The sequence below is a fragment of the Podarcis raffonei genome, chromosome Z (genome assembly GCF_027172205.1).
Source record: "Podarcis raffonei isolate rPodRaf1 chromosome Z, rPodRaf1.pri, whole genome shotgun sequence".
NCBI lineage: Eukaryota > Metazoa > Chordata > Lepidosauria > Squamata > Lacertidae > Podarcis > Podarcis raffonei.
The window spans coordinates 47,201,154-47,219,855 of record NC_070621.1 but is presented as its reverse complement, the minus strand read 5'-3'; the positions used below and the strand labels follow the sequence as shown (position 1 = coordinate 47,219,855).

The 18,702-nt window shown below is 47.3% G+C and overlaps 1 protein-coding gene across 2 annotated transcripts; it reads left to right on the top strand.

Moving 5' to 3' along the window:
* Positions 1-630: 630 nt before the first annotated feature.
* ITGB1BP2 (integrin subunit beta 1 binding protein 2) lies at positions 631-15,362 on the top strand. Of its 2 annotated transcripts, none has more exons than XM_053374156.1 (11): positions 631-878; positions 4,516-4,565; positions 5,585-5,641; positions 6,710-6,849; positions 7,988-8,106; positions 9,030-9,082; positions 11,242-11,312; positions 12,406-12,508; positions 13,700-13,822; positions 14,149-14,211; positions 14,722-15,362. In XM_053374156.1, the coding sequence occupies exons 1-11, from the start codon at positions 815-817 to the stop codon at positions 15,010-15,012; spliced, it is 1,134 nt and encodes a 377-aa protein (XP_053230131.1). In that variant the 5' UTR covers positions 631-814; the 3' UTR covers positions 15,013-15,362. The 2 variants fall into 2 exon arrangements, with proteins under 2 accessions (XP_053230131.1, XP_053230132.1); XM_053374157.1 differs by having other exon boundaries at positions 633-878; positions 13,703-13,822.
* Positions 15,363-18,702: the final 3,340 nt, after the last annotated feature.

Sequence of the window (18,702 nt, the reverse complement as noted above, 5' to 3'; positions counted from 1 at the left end):
ATGCGGGCCTGAGATTGAGTCTCATGCTCTACAGACTCAGCTGTTGTTCCTGATGTAGATCTTTCCTGACCCCTTACTCCCTGCCTCAGGTGCCAAAATGTCTTTGGCCGGCCTTGCTACACTTCCCAGGACCCTTAACAAACTACCCTTCCTGGGAATGGTTACGAGTGTTGGACTAGAACCTGGCTGGCAGACCAGGGTTCGAATCCCCACTCAGCCATGAAGCTCCCTGGGTGACCTTGAGCCACTCGCCATCTCTTGGTCTGATCTACCTCACAGGGTGGTTGTGAGGATGAATTGGGGAGGAGGAGAACCACATACAACACCTTGAGATCCTTGGAAGATAAAGGTGGTATAGAAATGTAATAAATAAAAACAAATAAAATATTTGCGGGGGCAGGGTACTTAATGCAACGCAGCCCAAGCAGCAGATGATCTGAGCATCTTAAATATGGAGAAGACCAGCCCTTTATGTCTCTGGAGCATCTGCCTTGCGCTGCTGCTGCCGCCGCCGCCGCCGCCCCATTGCGCTGTGCCCTCCCCGCCGGGGCAATCCACGCCTGCTTGTTCAGTGCTTCTGGTAGGCCGAACGGGTTGCATGCCCATCTTTGGGACGGGCTCCGGTTGCAGGGCCCTCCCCCTTGCCGCCTGCTAAAGATAGCCAGGGCTCGTTTTTCGCCCAGCCCCGAAAGTTGCGGTCGAGAGAGCCTCTCTGACTGACAGGGATGCGTGCTGGACAGTGACAGAGCCGGCCCGGCTTGCCTGCTTGCCCGCCTGTCTGCCTTTGTGAGGCTCTGGATCCCCGACCCAGGAGATGGCTTTGCTCTGCTACAACAAGGGATGCGGTCAGAAGTTTGACCCGGAGAAGAACACGCAAGGTAAGTCAGAGGCCCGGGACCAGCGATGGGCAGCCTCTGATGTCCACGTGACTCCGTGCGAGTTCCCACGGCACTCAGGAGAACCGCAGGAAGTTTGCAAGGAAGCGGAGTTGCTTTAACAGTTGACACGTATGCATGTGCGCGCGTGCGCGTGTGTGGTATTACCGCTTTCTTTCCTGTACCTCTCCGGCGAGTTCAACAGGTGATGTGATCACCCCAGAGCTATGATAAGAAGCTAATCTCTGTAAGGGAAAAACCTGAAGACAACAATATATTGTTATTACAGTATTGTTACTAATCTTTACCGTTGATTAACTAAGCCACAGTCTCAAGGCAATTTATGGGTAAGATGATTAAAAACACTTAAAAACACAAAAGTAACAAATGCATTTAAAACATGACCTTGCAGATCTGTCTCTGGCTGTGTACTCACATACTTCTGAAGCATATACATGCTGGAACCCTGGGAACTGTAGTTTACCCCTAAGCTACAATTCCCAGCACTCTTAACAAACTACGGCTTCCAAGGTTCTGGGGTGGGGTTGCTTTAAAGGTACCGTGAGCCCTAGAACCAGCACATTCAAAGCACACGTCAAGCAAGGAGAATGTCTCAGTCATCTGCAGAGTCTGTAGTATCATTGCTATGCTTCCAGAGGGAAAAAGGTGGAGTCGCCAAGGCAGAGAGAATTACTTCAAAAGCACCTCTTGGGCTACACACACACTTAAAGCACATAGCTTCACCCTGGGAACTGTAGCTTATTATGGGTGCCGGGAACTGTAGTTCTCTGTGGGGCAAACTACAGTTCCTATTATCCTTAGGGGGAAAGAATGTATGGTGTATACACAGCTTTGGTTTACCTGCTCAGTGCCAGGGTTGCATTGCTAGAGCGAAAAGACAGACAATAACAGTGCATTAGTTATGGGTTGATCCTGGACGCTCCACACATCCTTCAGTTTTATTAGTTGTTCTGTGATGCTTCCCCAGTGTTACCATGTTATTGCTGTTGAAATGCCCCCCTTCTGTTATAGATTGGATTATTGCAATGTGGGTCTACTCTTAGGCCTGGTCTGGAAGTTCCACCGGTGCAGAATGCTATACCTAGACAGTTAGTGGGGATAAATTCTCACCAGCACATAATTCCAAAGCTCAAAAGCTTGTGCTGACTGCCCATATGCTACCGGGGCAAGCTCTATGCTTTTGTATTAATTTACAAGGCCCTTAGCCACCTGGGTCCAAGTTACCTTAGGGAGCACCTGATCCCTTATATCCCTACCTGATCACAGAGGTCTTTGGGGGGCTCACTGTTCTTGGCCCACCATGGCTCAGATGCACAGCGTGCTTAGTATTGTGGGCACAATTTTGTGGAATTCCCTTCCTATGGAGGCCAGAGGCCCCCTCCCTGTTGAACCTCTGGCACCTACTGAATGCTCTATTATTATCATTACTATTCCAGCAGGCTAGCTAGCTAGCTAGCTAGCTAGCTAAATAAATAAATAAATAAATAAATAAATAAATAAATAAATAAATAAATAAATTGTACCCTGCTAATCTGACTGGGTTGCCCCAGCCACTCTTGGCAGCTTCCAACATAAAAAAAAAAGTAACACAACATTACACATTAAAAGCCTTCCCTATTCAGGGATGCCTTCAGATGTCTTCTAAAGATTATATAGTTACTCATTTTCTTGACATCTGATGGGAGGGCATTCCATAGGGTGGGTGCCACCACCGAGAAGACCCTCTGCCTGGTTCTCTGTAGCTTCATTTCTTGCCATGAGGGAACCCCCAGAAGGCCCTTAGAGCTAGATCTCAGTGTCTGGACTGAACGATGAGGGTGGAGACGCTCCTTCAATGGTTTTTTTAAAAAAACTTTTTCTTTTCTCTCATTACTAATAAACTTATAACATACAGATTACATAAACATCTTTCCCTCCCCCCTTTTGGACTTTCCTCGGCTTCCGTTTCTGATTTATTTACCTCCTTATATTTGTAGAAGATATTTGTATCTTCTACAAATATCATACTTTTTCCTTTTATTACATTACCTATTCCCTATCCATAAAACTGTGAATGTTTATTTAAATCCTACCATCAGATCAATGTTCTTCCTTTGTTTCTGCAAATATAATATAAAAGGTTCCCACTCTTTTTCAAAATCCCTATTGTCCTTTTCCCGAAGTCTGTGTGTCAGCTTCACCATCTCTGCATAATTCACCAGTTTTTCTTGCCATTGTTCTTTTGTTGGAATTTCTCCAGTCTACCAATTCTGTGCTAGCAGTATTCTTGCCACCGTCATTGCATACATAAATAGTGCCCTTTTCTCTTTTGGCAGGTCTTGCCCTAAAATGCCCAACAGGAAGGCTTCTGGTTGTTTAACAAATGCTATTTTAAACTTTTTTAAAAAATTCATTGTAAATCATTTCCCAGTATACCTTAACCTTTTTACAATCCCACCACATATGACAAAAAGTCCCTTCAACCTCTTTACACCTCCAACATTCCCTCTGCTCATTTTTATATCTTCATATAATTTTCCTTTAACAATATACAGTCTGTGAATTTCAAATTTACTTTCCAGAGTTTTGTCCAATCTTCAAATTGTACGTTGTGGCATATATCTTGTGCCCATTTAATTATTACTGATTTCACTTCCTCATTTTTCGTTTCCCATTCCAAAAGAATGTTATACATTTTCTTTAATAATTTTGTGTTCTCTTCTATTACAGTGGTACCTCGGGTTAAGTACTTAATTCGTTCCGGAGGTCTGTTCTTAACCTGAAACTGTTCTTAACCTGAAGCACCACTTTAGCTAATGGGGCCTCCAGCTGCCGCCGTGCTGCCGGAGCATGATTTCTGTTCTCATCCTGAAGCAAAGTTCTTAACCCGAGGTACTATTTCTGAGTTAGCGGAGGCTGTAACCTGAAGTGTCTGGCCCCGGTGATTTCCCTGCTTTTCCTTGGTTTATTGAATCTATAATTTCCTGCATGGTTATTTCCTTCAATGGGTGTTTGATTTTCTAGTTTTAACTGATTTTTTTTGTATCATACAATAGAGACTGTTGTAGTCAAGGGATATGTAATTTGTTTAAATAAATACGATAAATAACACAGCACAACGAAAGTCAAACAAAACCCTAGACTGTTTGTGTTTTGAAAAACTGCAGGATTTCAGCGGGGGGCTATGGGACATGCACAGATTGGAAATGCAGCAACATGTTCACCCTGGAACCTTTGCGAGTGCAAACAGCATCAAAAGTGGGATCATGTACAACCACTCCCCAATACTGCCCCAAGCACAAATTGTCCTGAATGCCCAGTGAAAAGGATATCTGAGGGGCCAGGGGTGAGAAAAGTAATTCCGCTTGCAGACTTCACAAAGGGATCCAGTTGCCCACTGTGATAATGGGATGCAGGGCTACATGAGCCTTTGGCCTGATTCAGTAAGATGAGAGCCTGGATAGCTCCAGTTGGTTGGAGTGGTGGTGATAATGCCAAGGTTGTAGGTTTGATCCCCATATGAGACATCAGCTTATTCCTGCATTGCAGTGAGTTGGAATAGATGATCCTCAGGGTCGCTTCCAACTCTATGATTCTGGCTGAACTGTTGACTTCTACCATTTTTGTTTCCCGCTCTCAGACTCCTGCCTCTACCACCCGGGTTTACCCATCTTCCATGATGCCTTGAAGGTGAGTTGGTTGAGCAGAGCAGGGCAATGGGTTGAAGATCATCACTGCAGTGCCACATCCTTGCATAGGATTGCGCAGGGTCTGACTGGGCATGGGGTCTGGAGAGACTGGCACAAGGCATGAGAATAGCAGGTTGTTGATCAGGTATTTGTGTGTATGGGGGGGCATCCTGTTGCTTTACATTTTGGCTGGGCTTAGTAGCCCTTGGAATTCCTATCATACCACTTTAAACTGTCATGGCTCCCCCCAAAGAACCCTGGGCACTTTAGTTTGTTAAGGGTGCTGACTGTGAGTTGTTAGGAGCAAGGGAGGATTTAGGGCTGTGCAAGGGAAGGAGAGAAGGTAGAGGCACTAGGCTTTGGAAAGGAGGTGTGAGACTCTGACAGTGTCTCTTTCCCAAAACCTAATTAATGCATTCCCAACTTTGGGGTGCTATGGGAGCTTGGGAGGGCTCCAGCGCCCTGCTAGAACCTCATGTCTCTTTCCCAAAGCAGAACTGCCCCCTCACCCACTTTTGTGAAAGCAGCATGAGGGCTGGGTGTGTGTGCAAATTTTGGCGCCATCCAAGTCTGCCAATGATAGAAGACCCCCTCCCTCACAGAGCTGCAGTTCTCAGGAACCTTAACAAACTGCAGTTCCTGCAGTTCTCCAGGGAACTGTTAAATGTACGCTGAGGATGTGAACTTGGCCTTCTCACTTCATCCTCCACGGCAGTGAATTAAGAGCATCTGTCCTGTGCCCACCGTTTACTGTGAGGACTGGGGAACTGGAGGTATGAGTTTGCAAAAAATGCCCCTGTCCTCCCAGCATCAATGCTGCATTCTGGGACTTGTTGCCTTGCCCCCCCCCCCGAGTTACTGGTGGTTAAAAAAGAAAATATGCCACTCCTCTGGCTGTAAAAGAGCACACAGGTTTCCCCCGCCAAACACCAGTATTAAATTTCTAGTTGCCCCTGGTAACCATTTGTGGGTTGCTGTGTTTGTGAAATGGAGGACTTACCCCTATGTTATTCCTCCCAGGGCTGGTCTTGCTGCAAGAAACGAACCACCGACTTCTCAGAATTCCTCTCCATAAAGGTGTGTTCTGTGCCCATTGGATCTTCCCCTTCACCCCATAGTGCTGGCTCCTGTGAGCCAAATGAGTTTTGACCGATTTCTGGTGCGCCACTCTTTTGGGTGAATTTCTTTGAACTGTATGAGCCTTATGTTGAAGGTTCAGGCAGATGTTCTGATGACCATTGCCTTTATGTAAATATCCAACCTGCTGACCCTTAGAGTCAATAGGAAGCTGCCTTATACTCAGCAAGACCATTGGTCCATCTAACTCAATATTGTCTACATGGACTGGCAATGGCTCTCCAGGGTTTAGGGATCTCTTTCAGCCCTACTTGGAGACACCAGGGATGGAATTCGGGACTTTCTGCACGCAAAACAGATGCTCTGCCACTGAGCTATGGCCCCATCCCATCTCAAAGGCTTAGAGCAGGTAATTAACAACTGGAAAGCAGCCAAACAAGCACTGGCAAAACAGCTAAATTAAAATGGCTAGTTCAGCAAAGGTAGCAGATGGTGACGTGTTATATTGACGAACACTGGATCAACCTGTCATGTCTTGAACATATAAAGCTGAGCTTTCCTAAATCAGGCCAACTGGACCACCTAGCCTAATATTTTCTTTCTGCTTGGTAGTTTTGCAACTGAGATCCTTTTACAGGGGAGATGTTGGGAACTGAATTGGGATGTTCTGCATGCAGAACAGGTGGTCTACAACAGAGCTATGGTCCCCACCTCCATCTCTTATGGCAGACACTCACATGAATGTGCATGCAGACGTAAGCAGCCAGTGCATGGAATAGGAGAGCGCTCACTTTCAAGGGCAGGAGAGATCTTCCTCACAATATAAATGAGTGCTACTAACATGCTGTGGCAATGTGGCATATGGGCGTGCTCCTTTGCTTACAAGTACATGGACACATCATGTGCCTTCTGCAGAGGTATTTTGTAACATGTGAAGGGGCCCTTAGTGGGCCACTGGTTCCTACAGCTTTGGCCACTTCCAGACGACCTGTTTATTGAGTATTCCTCCTGATTCGGTTGTGGAGAGGTTCAAACTAGGGCTGGACGCTATGCATTTTGTCCCCAAAGGGCTGCACCAAAGGGTATCACAGCAATGAGAAGCCTCCAGAGCCAGAGGAGGCCTCGAGTGAGCCAAAGGTCAAGACAAGCACTGAGGTCATCATCCAGGGGCCAAAGTCAGCAGAGATGATGGAGCGTGAGAGGCCCAGGTGAGGTGGGGAGAAAGGGCAGGCCATTCTTCTGGGACCAGGGGCAATGGGTTAAAAAATTGCCTTGTACCATACCCTCCAACATTTATCCAATGAAAATAGAGATATCCTATTCAATAATAATGATACTCCACCATCTGATTCGGTTAGCCAACACATATAAAAACATACTAAAACATTAAACGTTAAGAAAAACTTCCCTATACAGGTCTGCCTTCATGTGTCTTTTAAACGTTGTATAGTTATCTCCGTTTTGGGGGGGGGGGAGTGTTGCATAACTGAGCCAAAACCAACATTTCTCTGATGGAAATAGGGATGTCTTAAGGAAAAGCAGCACATTCCAGGATCAAAAACGAAACCAGGATGGCTTCTGTAAATCTGGGACCGTCCCTGGAAAATAGGGACACTTGAGGGTCTGTTATACTGAGCCAGACCATTGGGCCATCCAGCTCAGTTTCATCTATCCTGATAGACAGCATCTGTCCAGGGCATTGAGCAGAGACATTCCCAGCCCTACCTGGAGATGCCATTTGGGGCTGAACCTGGGACCTTCTGCATGCAAAGCAGATGCTCTGCTACTGTTATGTACTGAGTTGAATAGGATCCAAACTGCAGCAGTCTGATTGGTCCTAGAACAATAGGATTCAGAATGCAGCAGTCTGATTGGTCCTAGAACAATGCAGCAGTATGATTGGTTGGCAGGAACCACCCAATCATGCTCCAGATAGAAGTGAATCCACAACCTGATGAGCTACAGGCTCTTGCTGGATCAAACCAAGAGTCCCTCTAGTCTAGCCTGCTGCTCCTCTAGATGGCCAGCCATATGCCTCTTGCAACCCCCCCCCCAAGGAGAGTGTGAAGGCAGCATCCCTTCCTTGTTGTATGCCCCAGTGTCTGCCACTGAGAGGCAGACTGCCTCCAGGTATGAAGGCCCCATTTTGGTGCTGTGGCTAATTCCTGTTTAAAGCCCTGGGGCCCTGGGGCAGGGAATTCCACAGGTGAACTGTGCATTTTGTGAAGGGGTGGCACATGGTGAAAACCTTCTTGGAACCCTGTTTCAGATGAAGCTTGGCAGTAACTCTGAATCTTAATATATCATCAAATATCTTTTGTTTTCTATTTTGTTAATGTTCTCCAGTTCTGATGAGCCTAAACAGCTGCTGCCTGTGAAAGTGTCCGGATCTCTGGCACAGGCCCTGAGCAAGCTGGATTTGACCCGCAAGGACCACCCGCCAGTTCAAGGCTCAGCAGACACTCGTAAGAGCCTTGCTGGTTTGGGAGGGTGAGGTGGGAAATAACTACAAAGGGGTACAGGACAGGTATTGTACTTGGAAAGGATTCCCCCAAGTTTTGGTGCCTGCAGGCATATTTGGAAATCTAAGAAACTGTTGTGGGCACCACAAGATACCCCTTTCACAGAATAAAAACAAACAATGTCCAGAACCCCCTCTCAAAAAAAGACAAAACTCACCCCCCCAAAAAAAACAAATAAGACTGCATCTGCAGCAAATGTTTAAAGCACATTTGACACATGTTTAAAGCACATGGCTCTGCCCAGAGAATCTTTGGAATGGTAGATTACCCTTCCCCCAAAGCTATAATTCCCAGCACCCTTAACAAACTACAGTTCCCAGTATTCTTTGTGGGAAAGCTATGCACTTTAAATATATGGTGGAGATGCGGCAGGGGGCTCCCCCATCTTGTTTAAGGCCCAAGGTCAAGAAGTCCAAGCAGTTTGAGCAACCACATGTTTTCATTTTAGAAAACCTGAGCTGGGTTCCCTTTCTGCTACAAGCGGGAGCCTGCGGTGGCTACCTGTTGCTCTGCTGGATAAAAATGTAAACTCTTGGTATCCAATACGGCACTGAGGAATAGAACATGAGCTTTATTACAGGGGTGTTTGGGATTGCTGCCTTTGTGCATCGACAGGCTCACCTGCCCACCTCCCTTTTTATGGGTCTGATAGCAGCGCACAGCAAATCAGTCACCCAGATCTACGAGCTCAGGGCTGTTAGTTAGCATAGGATCTCCCTGGACTTTAACCAACCGCAGTGGATTGCACTTTGCAGAGCCAATAGGGCTAAGCTCTTAGAAGTGGGTGGGGTGGCCTGTCATTTGGGGGTTTGCAAAGTGCCCTCAAGAAGTTTGCCTGACTTTGCATTTGTGCCTCCCCATAACAGCTTCCCTGGAGGTGAGCGCTGGCACCACCTGCAAGAACTCTGGCTGCAAGGCGGTGAGTTTGGGTTTGCCCCCCCCCCCCTTTCTAAACTCCCGGCATGTCTCCTCAAGCCTGCGCTCTCTTTCCATGAGTTTTCTCAGATTTCCAATACTGGTCCCCCCGCCTTTCATTTACGCCCTCTGCTCTGAGACTTTGCATCTCCCATGTGAACTTCTGACCAAATCTTAAGGCAACCTACCCCAGCCGCACATTTTGGACTACTGCCCCCATGGTTCCCAGCCGTCATCGTCAGCTCATCTGTTGGGAGCTGTAGTTCAACATTTGGCTGACTGACCGAACCCAAAGGGTGCTCATCAATGGTACCTCTTCATCCTGGAGAAGAGTGACTAGTGGGGTGCCACAGGGTTCTGTCTTGGGCCCGGTCTTATTCAACATCTTTATCAACGACTTGGATGATGGACTCAAGGGCATCCTGATCAAATTTTCAGATGACACCAAACTGGGAGGGGTGGCTAACACCCCAGAGGACAGGAACACACTTCAAAACGACCTTGACAGATTAGAGAACTGGGCCAAAACAAACAAGATGAATTTTAACAGGGAGAAATGTAAAGTATTGCACTTGGGCAAAAAAAATGAGAGGCACAAATACAAGATGGGTGACACCTGGCTTGAGAGCAGTACATGTGAAAAGGATCTAGGAGTCTTGGTTGACCACAAACTTGACATGAGCCAGCAGTGTGACGCGGCAGCTAAAAAAGCCAATGCAATTCTGGGCTGCATCAATAGGAGTATAGCATCTAGATCAAGGGAAGTAATAGTGCCACTGTATTCTGCTCTGGTCAGACCTCACCTGGAGTACTGTGTCCAGTTCTGGGCACCACAGTTCAAGAAGGACATTGACAAACTGGAACGTGTCCAGAGGAGGGCAACCAAAATGGTCAAAGGCCTGGAAACGATGCCTTATGAGGAACGGCTAAGGGAGCTGGGCATGTTTAGCCTGGAGAAGAGGAGGTTAAGGGGTGATATGATAGCCATGTTCAAATATATAAAAGGATGTCACATAGAGGAGGGAGAAAGGTTGTTTTCTGCTGCTCCAGAGAAGCGGACACGGAGCAATGGATCCAAACTACAAGAAAGAAGATTCCACCTAAACATTAGGAAGAACTTCCTGACAGTAAGAGCTGTTCGACAGTGGAATTTGCTGCCAAGGAGTGTGGTGGAGTCTCCTTCTTTGGAGGTCTTTAAGCAGAGGCTTGACAACCATATGTCAGGAGTGCTCTGATGGTGTTTCCTGCTTGGCAGGGGGTTGGACTCGATGGCCCTTGTGGTCTCTTCCAACTCTATGATTCTGTGATTCTGTGATTCTGTGATTCTGGAAGGGCACCAGCTTGGGGGAGATTGCTATACCCTGTCCCATTGTGAAAGGATGGGGTTTCTGGGATATTTCTCTAGCATAGAATTTAGAGCTGAGGATGAGCCAGTTCACACACATTTCACAGAACCATGGAAAGGTGTGGCTGGCGCTCATGGGAGTTGTAGTCTGACCACATCTGGAGGGCGCCAAATTTATCTATTTATTTGCTGCATTCACATCCCACCTCTTTCTCCAAGTTGCTCAAGGCAGCTTATGTGGTCCCCCCTCCATTTAATCCCCACAACAACCCTGTGAGGTAGGCTAGGCTGAGAGGCAGGGAGTGGCCCAGAGCTACTCAGGGAGCTTCATGGCAAAATTGGCCTTTGAACCTGGCCCCCACCTAGTCCAGTGCTCTAACTGCTATACCACACAGTCTCTTGTGGTAGTTGCAGTCCAAGGTTTGGAGGGTACAACATTGAGGAAGGTTGCCTCAAGCCTAGAGCCCAATCTGTGGAGGCTTCTCAGTTTCCTCTTCCTAGGTCTCAATGCAGAAGGTCAGCAGCAGGAAGGATGGGGACAGAGGTGGAATTTCTTGCTTCTGTCTTTCATTGTCTCTGGCGCCACCTACTGTTGGGCTCCATGCCACCTGCCAATCCCAAAGGACACCAGCCACCATCCATGGTTTCTCCACTCCAAACAAGGTTCCTGCTGGGAAATGGAGCCCGCGGCTGTGGCTCGTGCATCAGGAAGCAAAGGGTGGGCCTGGGGCTTCTCTGGCCAGCAGAGAGATGGTTTGGCCGCCTCTGCCTCCCGCAAGGCTGCTTGGCTGACCTTTCTGCCCTGGCTTATCTTCCAGGTTTACCAGGGAGAAGAAAGCGATAGGGAGACCTGCACATTCCACCCTGGGGTGCCTGTCTTCCACGAAGGGTAAGGCGTAATTCCTCCAGCCCTGCCTGTGGGATCATGGGGTGCTTCGTCTCCCATGTTCAACCCTTGCTGGCCAGCTGGAGGACGGTTTCTCTTTGTCAGCAGTTGTGTTCCGGTGCACAGGCTATTCTGTTCCTGCACTGTGCTCTGCAGGGTGCAATACCCTTGGAGCTCTTTTATCATACTCGTACAGCTTGAGCAGGTCGTTCCAGGGTGCGGAATCAAGCACACAGCACTGGACCCCAATCCATATCTGGCGAAATCCAGGACTCCTCCCCCAAATACTTCTGCTTAATAGAGCTCACCTCAGGCACATGCTTTCCCTGTCAATTCAGTCAATCAAGCTTCTGTCTCCCCCCATCCTGCAGATTCTAGTGAGGATGATGCATTCCAAGGCAGCTTGTGACAAAAAGTAGCCTAAATGCCCATTAGAGCTCATTGTTCCCCATCAGTGAAAAGCCCAAAGTTGTCACAAAATAATTGGATGTTTTTGAGCTATTTTTTGAGGGACATGGGCAAGAACAACACTGCTGACATCAGTTGCCATACATGCAGATTTTCCCGAACATTTAGCTGATTTCCGCCCAGATTCTGCTTTCGGCTGCAGTATTCTGGGCGTGACATATGGCAACCCAACATAAGAAGAGCCGGCATTCTGTTCTCACGGTGGCCAACCAGATGCCCCTTTGGGAAACCTGCAAACACTCCTCCTTCCTGAAGTTTCCAGCAACTGATATTCAGAAGCATCGCTGCCTCCAGCTGTGGAGGCAGAGCATAGCCTCCATCATGCCTGGAAGCCCTTGATAGCTTTATCCTCTTCCATGATTTTTTTCAATCTTCTTTTAAAGCCATCCAAGTCCATGACCATCCCTGCCTCCTGTGGGAATGAGTTCTATAGTTTAACTAAGTGCTGTGTGTGTATATGGCCCTCCAGTCTTCCAATCTTCTGTTGGCAACCAGCCAGCTTAGGAACAATTTGCTACACTCAAATAGCCAAAGCAGGATCAAGGCAAGAATTCAGGGGTGGCTTAGTCTCAGCCTCTTTCCTGTGCTTCTCTCTCCTATCGGTTCATTTGATCCCCCACCCTCCCAGCATGAAATACTGGAGCTGCTGTGGAATGAAAACCACCGACTTCACAGCATTCCTGGAGCAAAAGGGTTGCAGCCGAGGGAAGCACACCTGGGTGAAGAAGCAGGTGAGGAACACACGCTCCTCGGGTCCCCTGTTAGGGATAGGCAAATCTCTCCATTTCAGTTTTCTCAGTCTCTCTCCCCTCTCCTCCCTCCGTTTCTTAAATTCAGCTCCCCACATGTCCGCAGAAATTTCTGGATTTTTAAAAATCCCCATTAAAATTAATCAGCGGGCTGGTGTAAATTTCTCCTAACAAACCTATTTTTGCATGCGGTTTTGAGCAATGCACACATTTCTGCAAGGTGTTTTGATGGGATTTCATGCGTTGTTCTCACATATATACAGTGGTACCTCGGGTTACATATGCTTCAGGTTACAGACTCCACTAACCCAGAAATATTACCTCGGGTTAAGAACTTTGCTTCAGGATGAGAACAGAAATTGCGCCGTGGCAGCAGCGGGAGGCCCCATTAGCTAAAGTGGTACCTCAGGTTAAGAACAGTTTCAGGTTAAGAACGGACCTCCAGAACGAATTAAGTACTTAACCCGAGGTACCACTGTACTTGGAAGTGCTGGTCATTCACTTCTTCCCCATGACCTTCACACACACAAAGTAATCCATTAAAGGAGATTGAGAGCCTGCACCTTAAGTGAGTTAATAGTATGAAATGTATTTTAATGTTGCACGTGATGGTGAAAGTAGATGTGATGTAGGAGGGTTGTGATAAGACTCTTTCAGGGGGAAAAAGAATAGGCCCCATTAGCTAAAGTGGTGCTTCAGGTTAAGAACGGACCACCGGAACGAATTAAGAACTTAACCCGAGGCACCACTGTACATGCATTTTGACACATACTTGCCCCTCTTACACACATTGCTTGGCTGGAGAAATGCTTTGCAAAATGTGAAGTTCACATTTGAAGGATAGCTGTGTTCTAGTTCAGGAATTGGGTTGAGAAGTGCGAATTAGGTCAGTTTCTCATTAAAATGCAAAAAAGAAAGAAAGAAAGAAAGAAAGAAAGAAAGAAAGAAAGAAAGAAAGAAAGAAAGAAAGAAAATTATCCCCCTCCTCTGCTCGTCAACCACCTTAGTGTGCTTACTGGGCTTCCTATGAAAAGGGGCTCCTTGCCTGTCTTCAGCCTTGCTTTGCAGCTAAGATACCCTCCCCCCACCAACCTTTCAAGGCCCACCTGCCTTGAGGCTGCCCCATAAATAGGAAGTGGGCAGGTGGGAATGTTAACTGGCTCTTTTTGGCAGCAGGACAAGAAGTTGGTCTCTTGCCGGCAGGACTGGCACCAAACCGGCAGCCAAGTGGTGGTGACCATCTATGCCAAGACCCCTCTGCCAAATCTCAGCTCTGTGAAGGCCAACCGCACAACGGTAAGGAAGGGCAGACATTGCCCTGAGGAGGGCTATCTGCCCCTTGGAGCAACCTTGGCGCTGCTGAATGCAGTGCTGGCCTGCATGGCAAATGTGCGATCATTGTATTCTCCAAAATGAGATGGGTGTCGTCAGTGCTATTTTTCTAGAAAAAGAGGTGCCGGAACTCACCATGAACGCCTGCCTTTTTTCTCTGATAGGTGCCAGAACTGAGTTCTGGTGAGTTCCAGCTGGAAAAAAAAAAGCCCTGGGAGTGGCAGTGGGGGTCCTACAGCAGGACAAAATTGTACTGAAGTTGCCTCCTCTTTTTATCCCCCTTCCTGCAGCTGGACATTCATGTTACTTTCGAAGGAGATAAGGTTTTCCAGGCAGAGTTGGATCTCTGGGGGGTAAGTTTTGGGTTGCTTCACTTGGTAACAAACTATAATTTTTTAAAAAAATATGTGGGACGGGGCCTATGTTGAGGGTGCAACGACAGCTAAAGCTATTGAATTCCTACTCCATGAGCAGCTGTTAAACACACAGGAAAAATACAGTTACCTTGCAGTTCCACAGTTTGGCTACAGTGGGGAAGCCTAAACATGCCCTCCACTCGCATAGCAGACCTTATAGCATGGCACAGCTATAAACATGCTGCCTAGTGTGTCCATTCATTGGGTCCCTGCCTTCTTTCCCTCAGAAGTACTCCTCTGCCTGCAGCCAAAGGTTCCAGAAGCCATGATGCTGGCTCCTACAAGAGGCTACTAGCCGTGATGACTGCCCTCCGATAATCTGCTGCCTGAAGCAGTTGCCTTCCTTTGCCTAATGTTAGGGCCAGCTCTATACCATACTATGCCTTGGCTCTGTGACAGCAGAGAGTCAGAACAGTATTCATTAAATGGCACTCTTCTCCTCTCTAGGTCATCAATGTGGAGAAGAGCTTTTTGAACATGTTGCCCTCCAAAGTGGAAATTACCCTGAAGAAGGAAAACGCTGTCACCTGGGCTAGGCTGGAGCACCCCCAGGGCAAATCACAAATGTTGCAGCAGCAGCTGGAGACAGACAGCTTGGAAAGCCAGAAAGCCAGAGGAGCTCATCTGGAAGAGGAGTCCGATGACAGCTTGAGCTGGTCAGAGGAGGAGGAGGAGGAATGGGAGGAAGGAGAGAAGAGCCAAGCCCTCCCTGCTAGCCACGACTCTGATGGGAAGTGAGTCGCAGCTGAGTGCTGCAGCCTGTGGAATTGGGAATGGGCTGGACTGTTCCCAGCTCTGATCTGTGTTGCTGAAAACAGGGGCACCAACCGGGTGCTACAGGAAGAATGCCCACTGTTTGCCAGGGACAGACTATGCCTGATGCTCCTCCTCTTCTGTCCAGGGCTGCAGAGCTGTCTGGATTGGGTTGCAGGTGAAGGGAGGTGTGGGGGGCATATCCAGGGTGGTGGGAACCGGTGTCTGGAATTTCCCCATCCCTCTTTTGTTTGTGTCTCTGTTGCTGCATTTCATTCATGGAATAAGAAACTTTCTTCAATAAAAAGGAAGATGAAAAGCATACTATGAAAGTACCACCATCTTGGGCAGTGTTTTTGTGGTTGTGTTTGACTCTTGGGAGATTGTGCTTGGCTCAGGGTTGGGGGTGAGGGGAACATAGGAAGCTGACTTCTAGCTCAGTCTTTGTCCATGCTGGCAGTGATAAGAATTGCCGGTCTGTTAAGTGCCATTAAGACTCTTTGCTGCTTGAGTATGGCATCGAAAGACTGCACTCTGCCGTTTAATTCATTGTTGTTGTTGTTTAGTCGTTTAGTCGTGTCCGACTCTTCGTGACCCCATGGACCAGAGCACGCCAGGCACCTCTGTCCTCCACTGCCTCCCGCAGTTTGGTCAGACTCAATGTTTGTGGCTTCGAGAACACTATCCAACCATCGTTTAATTCATTAAGAGACCAATATAAGCTGCAGCCTCTGGGCGTTAGGAAAACAAGAAGCTGGCTTTATACAGAATCAGACCATTAGATTACCTTGCCCAGTATTGTCCAGCCTGACTGGCAACAGCTATCCAGAGTCTGAGGCAGGGGATCTTTCCAACCCTACCTGGAGAAATGAGGGACTGGACCTGGGAGCTTCTGCATGCAAGCAGATGCTCCAAGACTGAGTCCTGGTCCTTCTAGGCATTGTGTGGGTTTCCATTTCTGAGCTGGGGTTGCCTTCATGTACCTGCTCTGGACAAGGCACAGCATCATTCAGACAATTCAGAGCAAGCAAAGGAAAAGTAATTCTTCACATAGTGCACAGTTGAACTATGGGATTGGCTCTCATTAGATGCAATGGTGGCCACCAGCTTAGGTGACTTTCAAAGGAAATCAGAACTCCATGGAAAAGGAGGCTGTCAATAGCCATGATGTGTTGTCCCTCCACTGTAAGAGGAAGTATACCTGTGACTTGCGGGGAGTCACAAGTGGGAAGAGTGCTGTTGTGCTCAGGTTGCACTTTCAGGCTTCCCCCTGGCATCCAGCTGGCCACAGTGACAGCAGGACTCTGGGCTACATGGACCTTGGGACTGATGCAGCAGCCAGTCTCTTCTGGTGCTCCTACCATTTTCAGAAAGGGAAAGGATGTAGAAGGAGCAGAAGCAAGGGAAATGTATGTTCGCCCCTAGCAGAATTTTGATCCACCTGAACAGTTTCAGGTGTTGGAGGGAATTTTTTTTGGGGGGGTTGAACCTGTTCAAGGGTCAGTTTGCAGGCTTGGAGAAGTGGTGATAATAACTATCCATTGAAATAACTACTTCACAGAGTTGGAAAACAAGAACAGCCTGATGCCAGGGTGGGGAACACCTTTCTCAAAGACCTACCTTATTGGCATATGCCAATGGTGGGCGCGGCCAGAGGCAAAACTGGGCAGACCAATTAATGTAAATTTTACCTTCGTACAGTAGGCTTGCTTGTGCACACGCTTTCTCCTCCATCCAGGCATGCAAGAAGCATTATCAAACTTCATTGTAGCAATGAGGCCAGGCAAAAAGACTCTATGAGGGTGCGAAGCAGGGCCAGTAGAGGATGTCTGTGTGTGATGGGGGGGGGGCTGCAGAAAGTCCCAAGGGGGCTGGAGAGCTGCATTCAGCTCCTGAAACTGAGTCCCCTACCCTGACCTACATAGAAACTAGGAGAAGAATATGCTATGTCTGTTCTGAGCTGCAGGCCCAAAGTGGTTTGATGCAGGGATACCAAAGAAGGATGGAGACAACTCCAGAATGGCCTCTTCTAAGTGCTTTATTAAAAGAAAGGTATAAACTCACAGCACAGCATGCAGAGCCTCACAGTCTTTACAGACATGGGATGGAAACAGCAACAGAGAGAGGTCATCATGACCTGCCTGCAAAGTGCTAATATGCTAAGCATTACTTACACAAAAGACAGCTTGTGTCAATTTGTCCAGAACCTCCCCTCACACCTGGCTGGTGAGGCCATAGGTGGCAACTGTCCAAAGCTTCTCCCCTCTCTGGGCCTAGAGCCCAGCATCCCAAGGTCCACAGATAAGCACAGCATCAAAGCAAATTCATTAGTATACATCAAAGCAAGCTCGTTAGCATACATCAAAGCAAGGGAACATAAACATATATGAGCTCATTCTTGCAACGACTACCAATTAATTGTAGGGTTATCCTGAATACCAAGATGGCGTTTGCAGAGCTTCTGCAAAATTTCACCTTTGGTTCAATACAGTGTCCTTCAGGCACATGGTGACCTGTGAGAATTCTGGAGTTCCTGGAAGCCGGTTGCCAAGGAACAAAGCCTGCCTGCCTGCGTGGCCATGGGCGATATGACAAGTAAGGTAACACCTTTCAAGGTATTACCTTGAAAGTATTGCCTTGAAAGTATTACCTTGAAAGTGCTATGTTCTGGAAGTGGTATGTAATAAGAGAGCATATCCACATTAGCTTTTGCAAGAGCTGTTGTTTTCAGCAGGCTGGCCACAAATTTGTGTTCTTTTCCCTGTCACCATCTCAACTTTAGCTAGCTTTTCATTTTCCCTGATGGGAAACGATGTGTCACTCAGAAAGCACGCATAACTAGCCCAATAGCATGTATCTGGGCTGATATGGGGCAGCAACTGCTTGACACAACATCTTGTGATCTCCCGACAAACAAAGCAGAATGAATGCTTAAGAAATATCTGATGTCATCTAATCTCCCTGCAAAGAAAGCAGGATGAATACTCAATAAGCAGATAACCTGGAAACTACCTCAGAGCTCTGGATGAAAAGGTGCTAGGGATTGAACCAGGAACATTTTGAATGCAAAAATATGTGCTTTCTACCACCTTGTTCTCCTGTGGCCTGGTATGAGTGAATCACTGGATGGCCACAGCTGCTGAGTGCTAGCATGTAGAAGTATAGGAAGTGTGAATGGAAATGCTTTACGTTCCCAGGTCCATGCAGGAATACACACGTTGCCTCTGTTCTGCCATACCAATGACGTCATGCTTTGGTGCTTGAGTTGCCTACTGGAACTAAGAAATCAGGGTGATAAATGAATGTCTGCCTTAACCTGCATGAAATGCAGAGAAACACAGGCGGTGATAATTATGTAACATAAGCAAGTTGTTGATAACACAGGCATTCTGACATTGACAAGGAAATGAACAAATATGAATTAAACATCCTTTATCTCGATTCAATCAGATGTGATAGTGTGGAACCTCTCGATAGCTGATAGCTTGTAACTCAGCAGTTTCATGTTGCAGCCTCCTGTTGAAATTGCTCTAGGATGAGCTCTCTAGAATCACTTACAGAAAGAACTGGAAGGTTGAAATGTTCCCCCCAAAGGGCTTTTAAATATTGTCATACCTGATGCCAAAATTTGTGGCCATTTATTTTTTTCCACAGAACATAGCTGGCAGATGATAG

Bases quoted from the DNA above. Each gene is read 5' to 3' on its own strand.
- ITGB1BP2 (XM_053374156.1), top strand. From the start codon at position 815: ATGGCTTTGCTCTGCTACAACAAGGGATGCGGTCAGAAGTTTGACCCG. The intron at 6,850-7,987 runs GTGAGGTGGGGA...AATGTTCTCCAG, and splicing joins ATGGAGCGTGAGAGGCCCAG to TTCTGATGAGCCTAAACAGC. The intron at 8,107-9,029 runs GTAAGAGCCTTG...TCCCCATAACAG, and splicing joins TCAAGGCTCAGCAGACACTC to CTTCCCTGGAGGTGAGCGCT.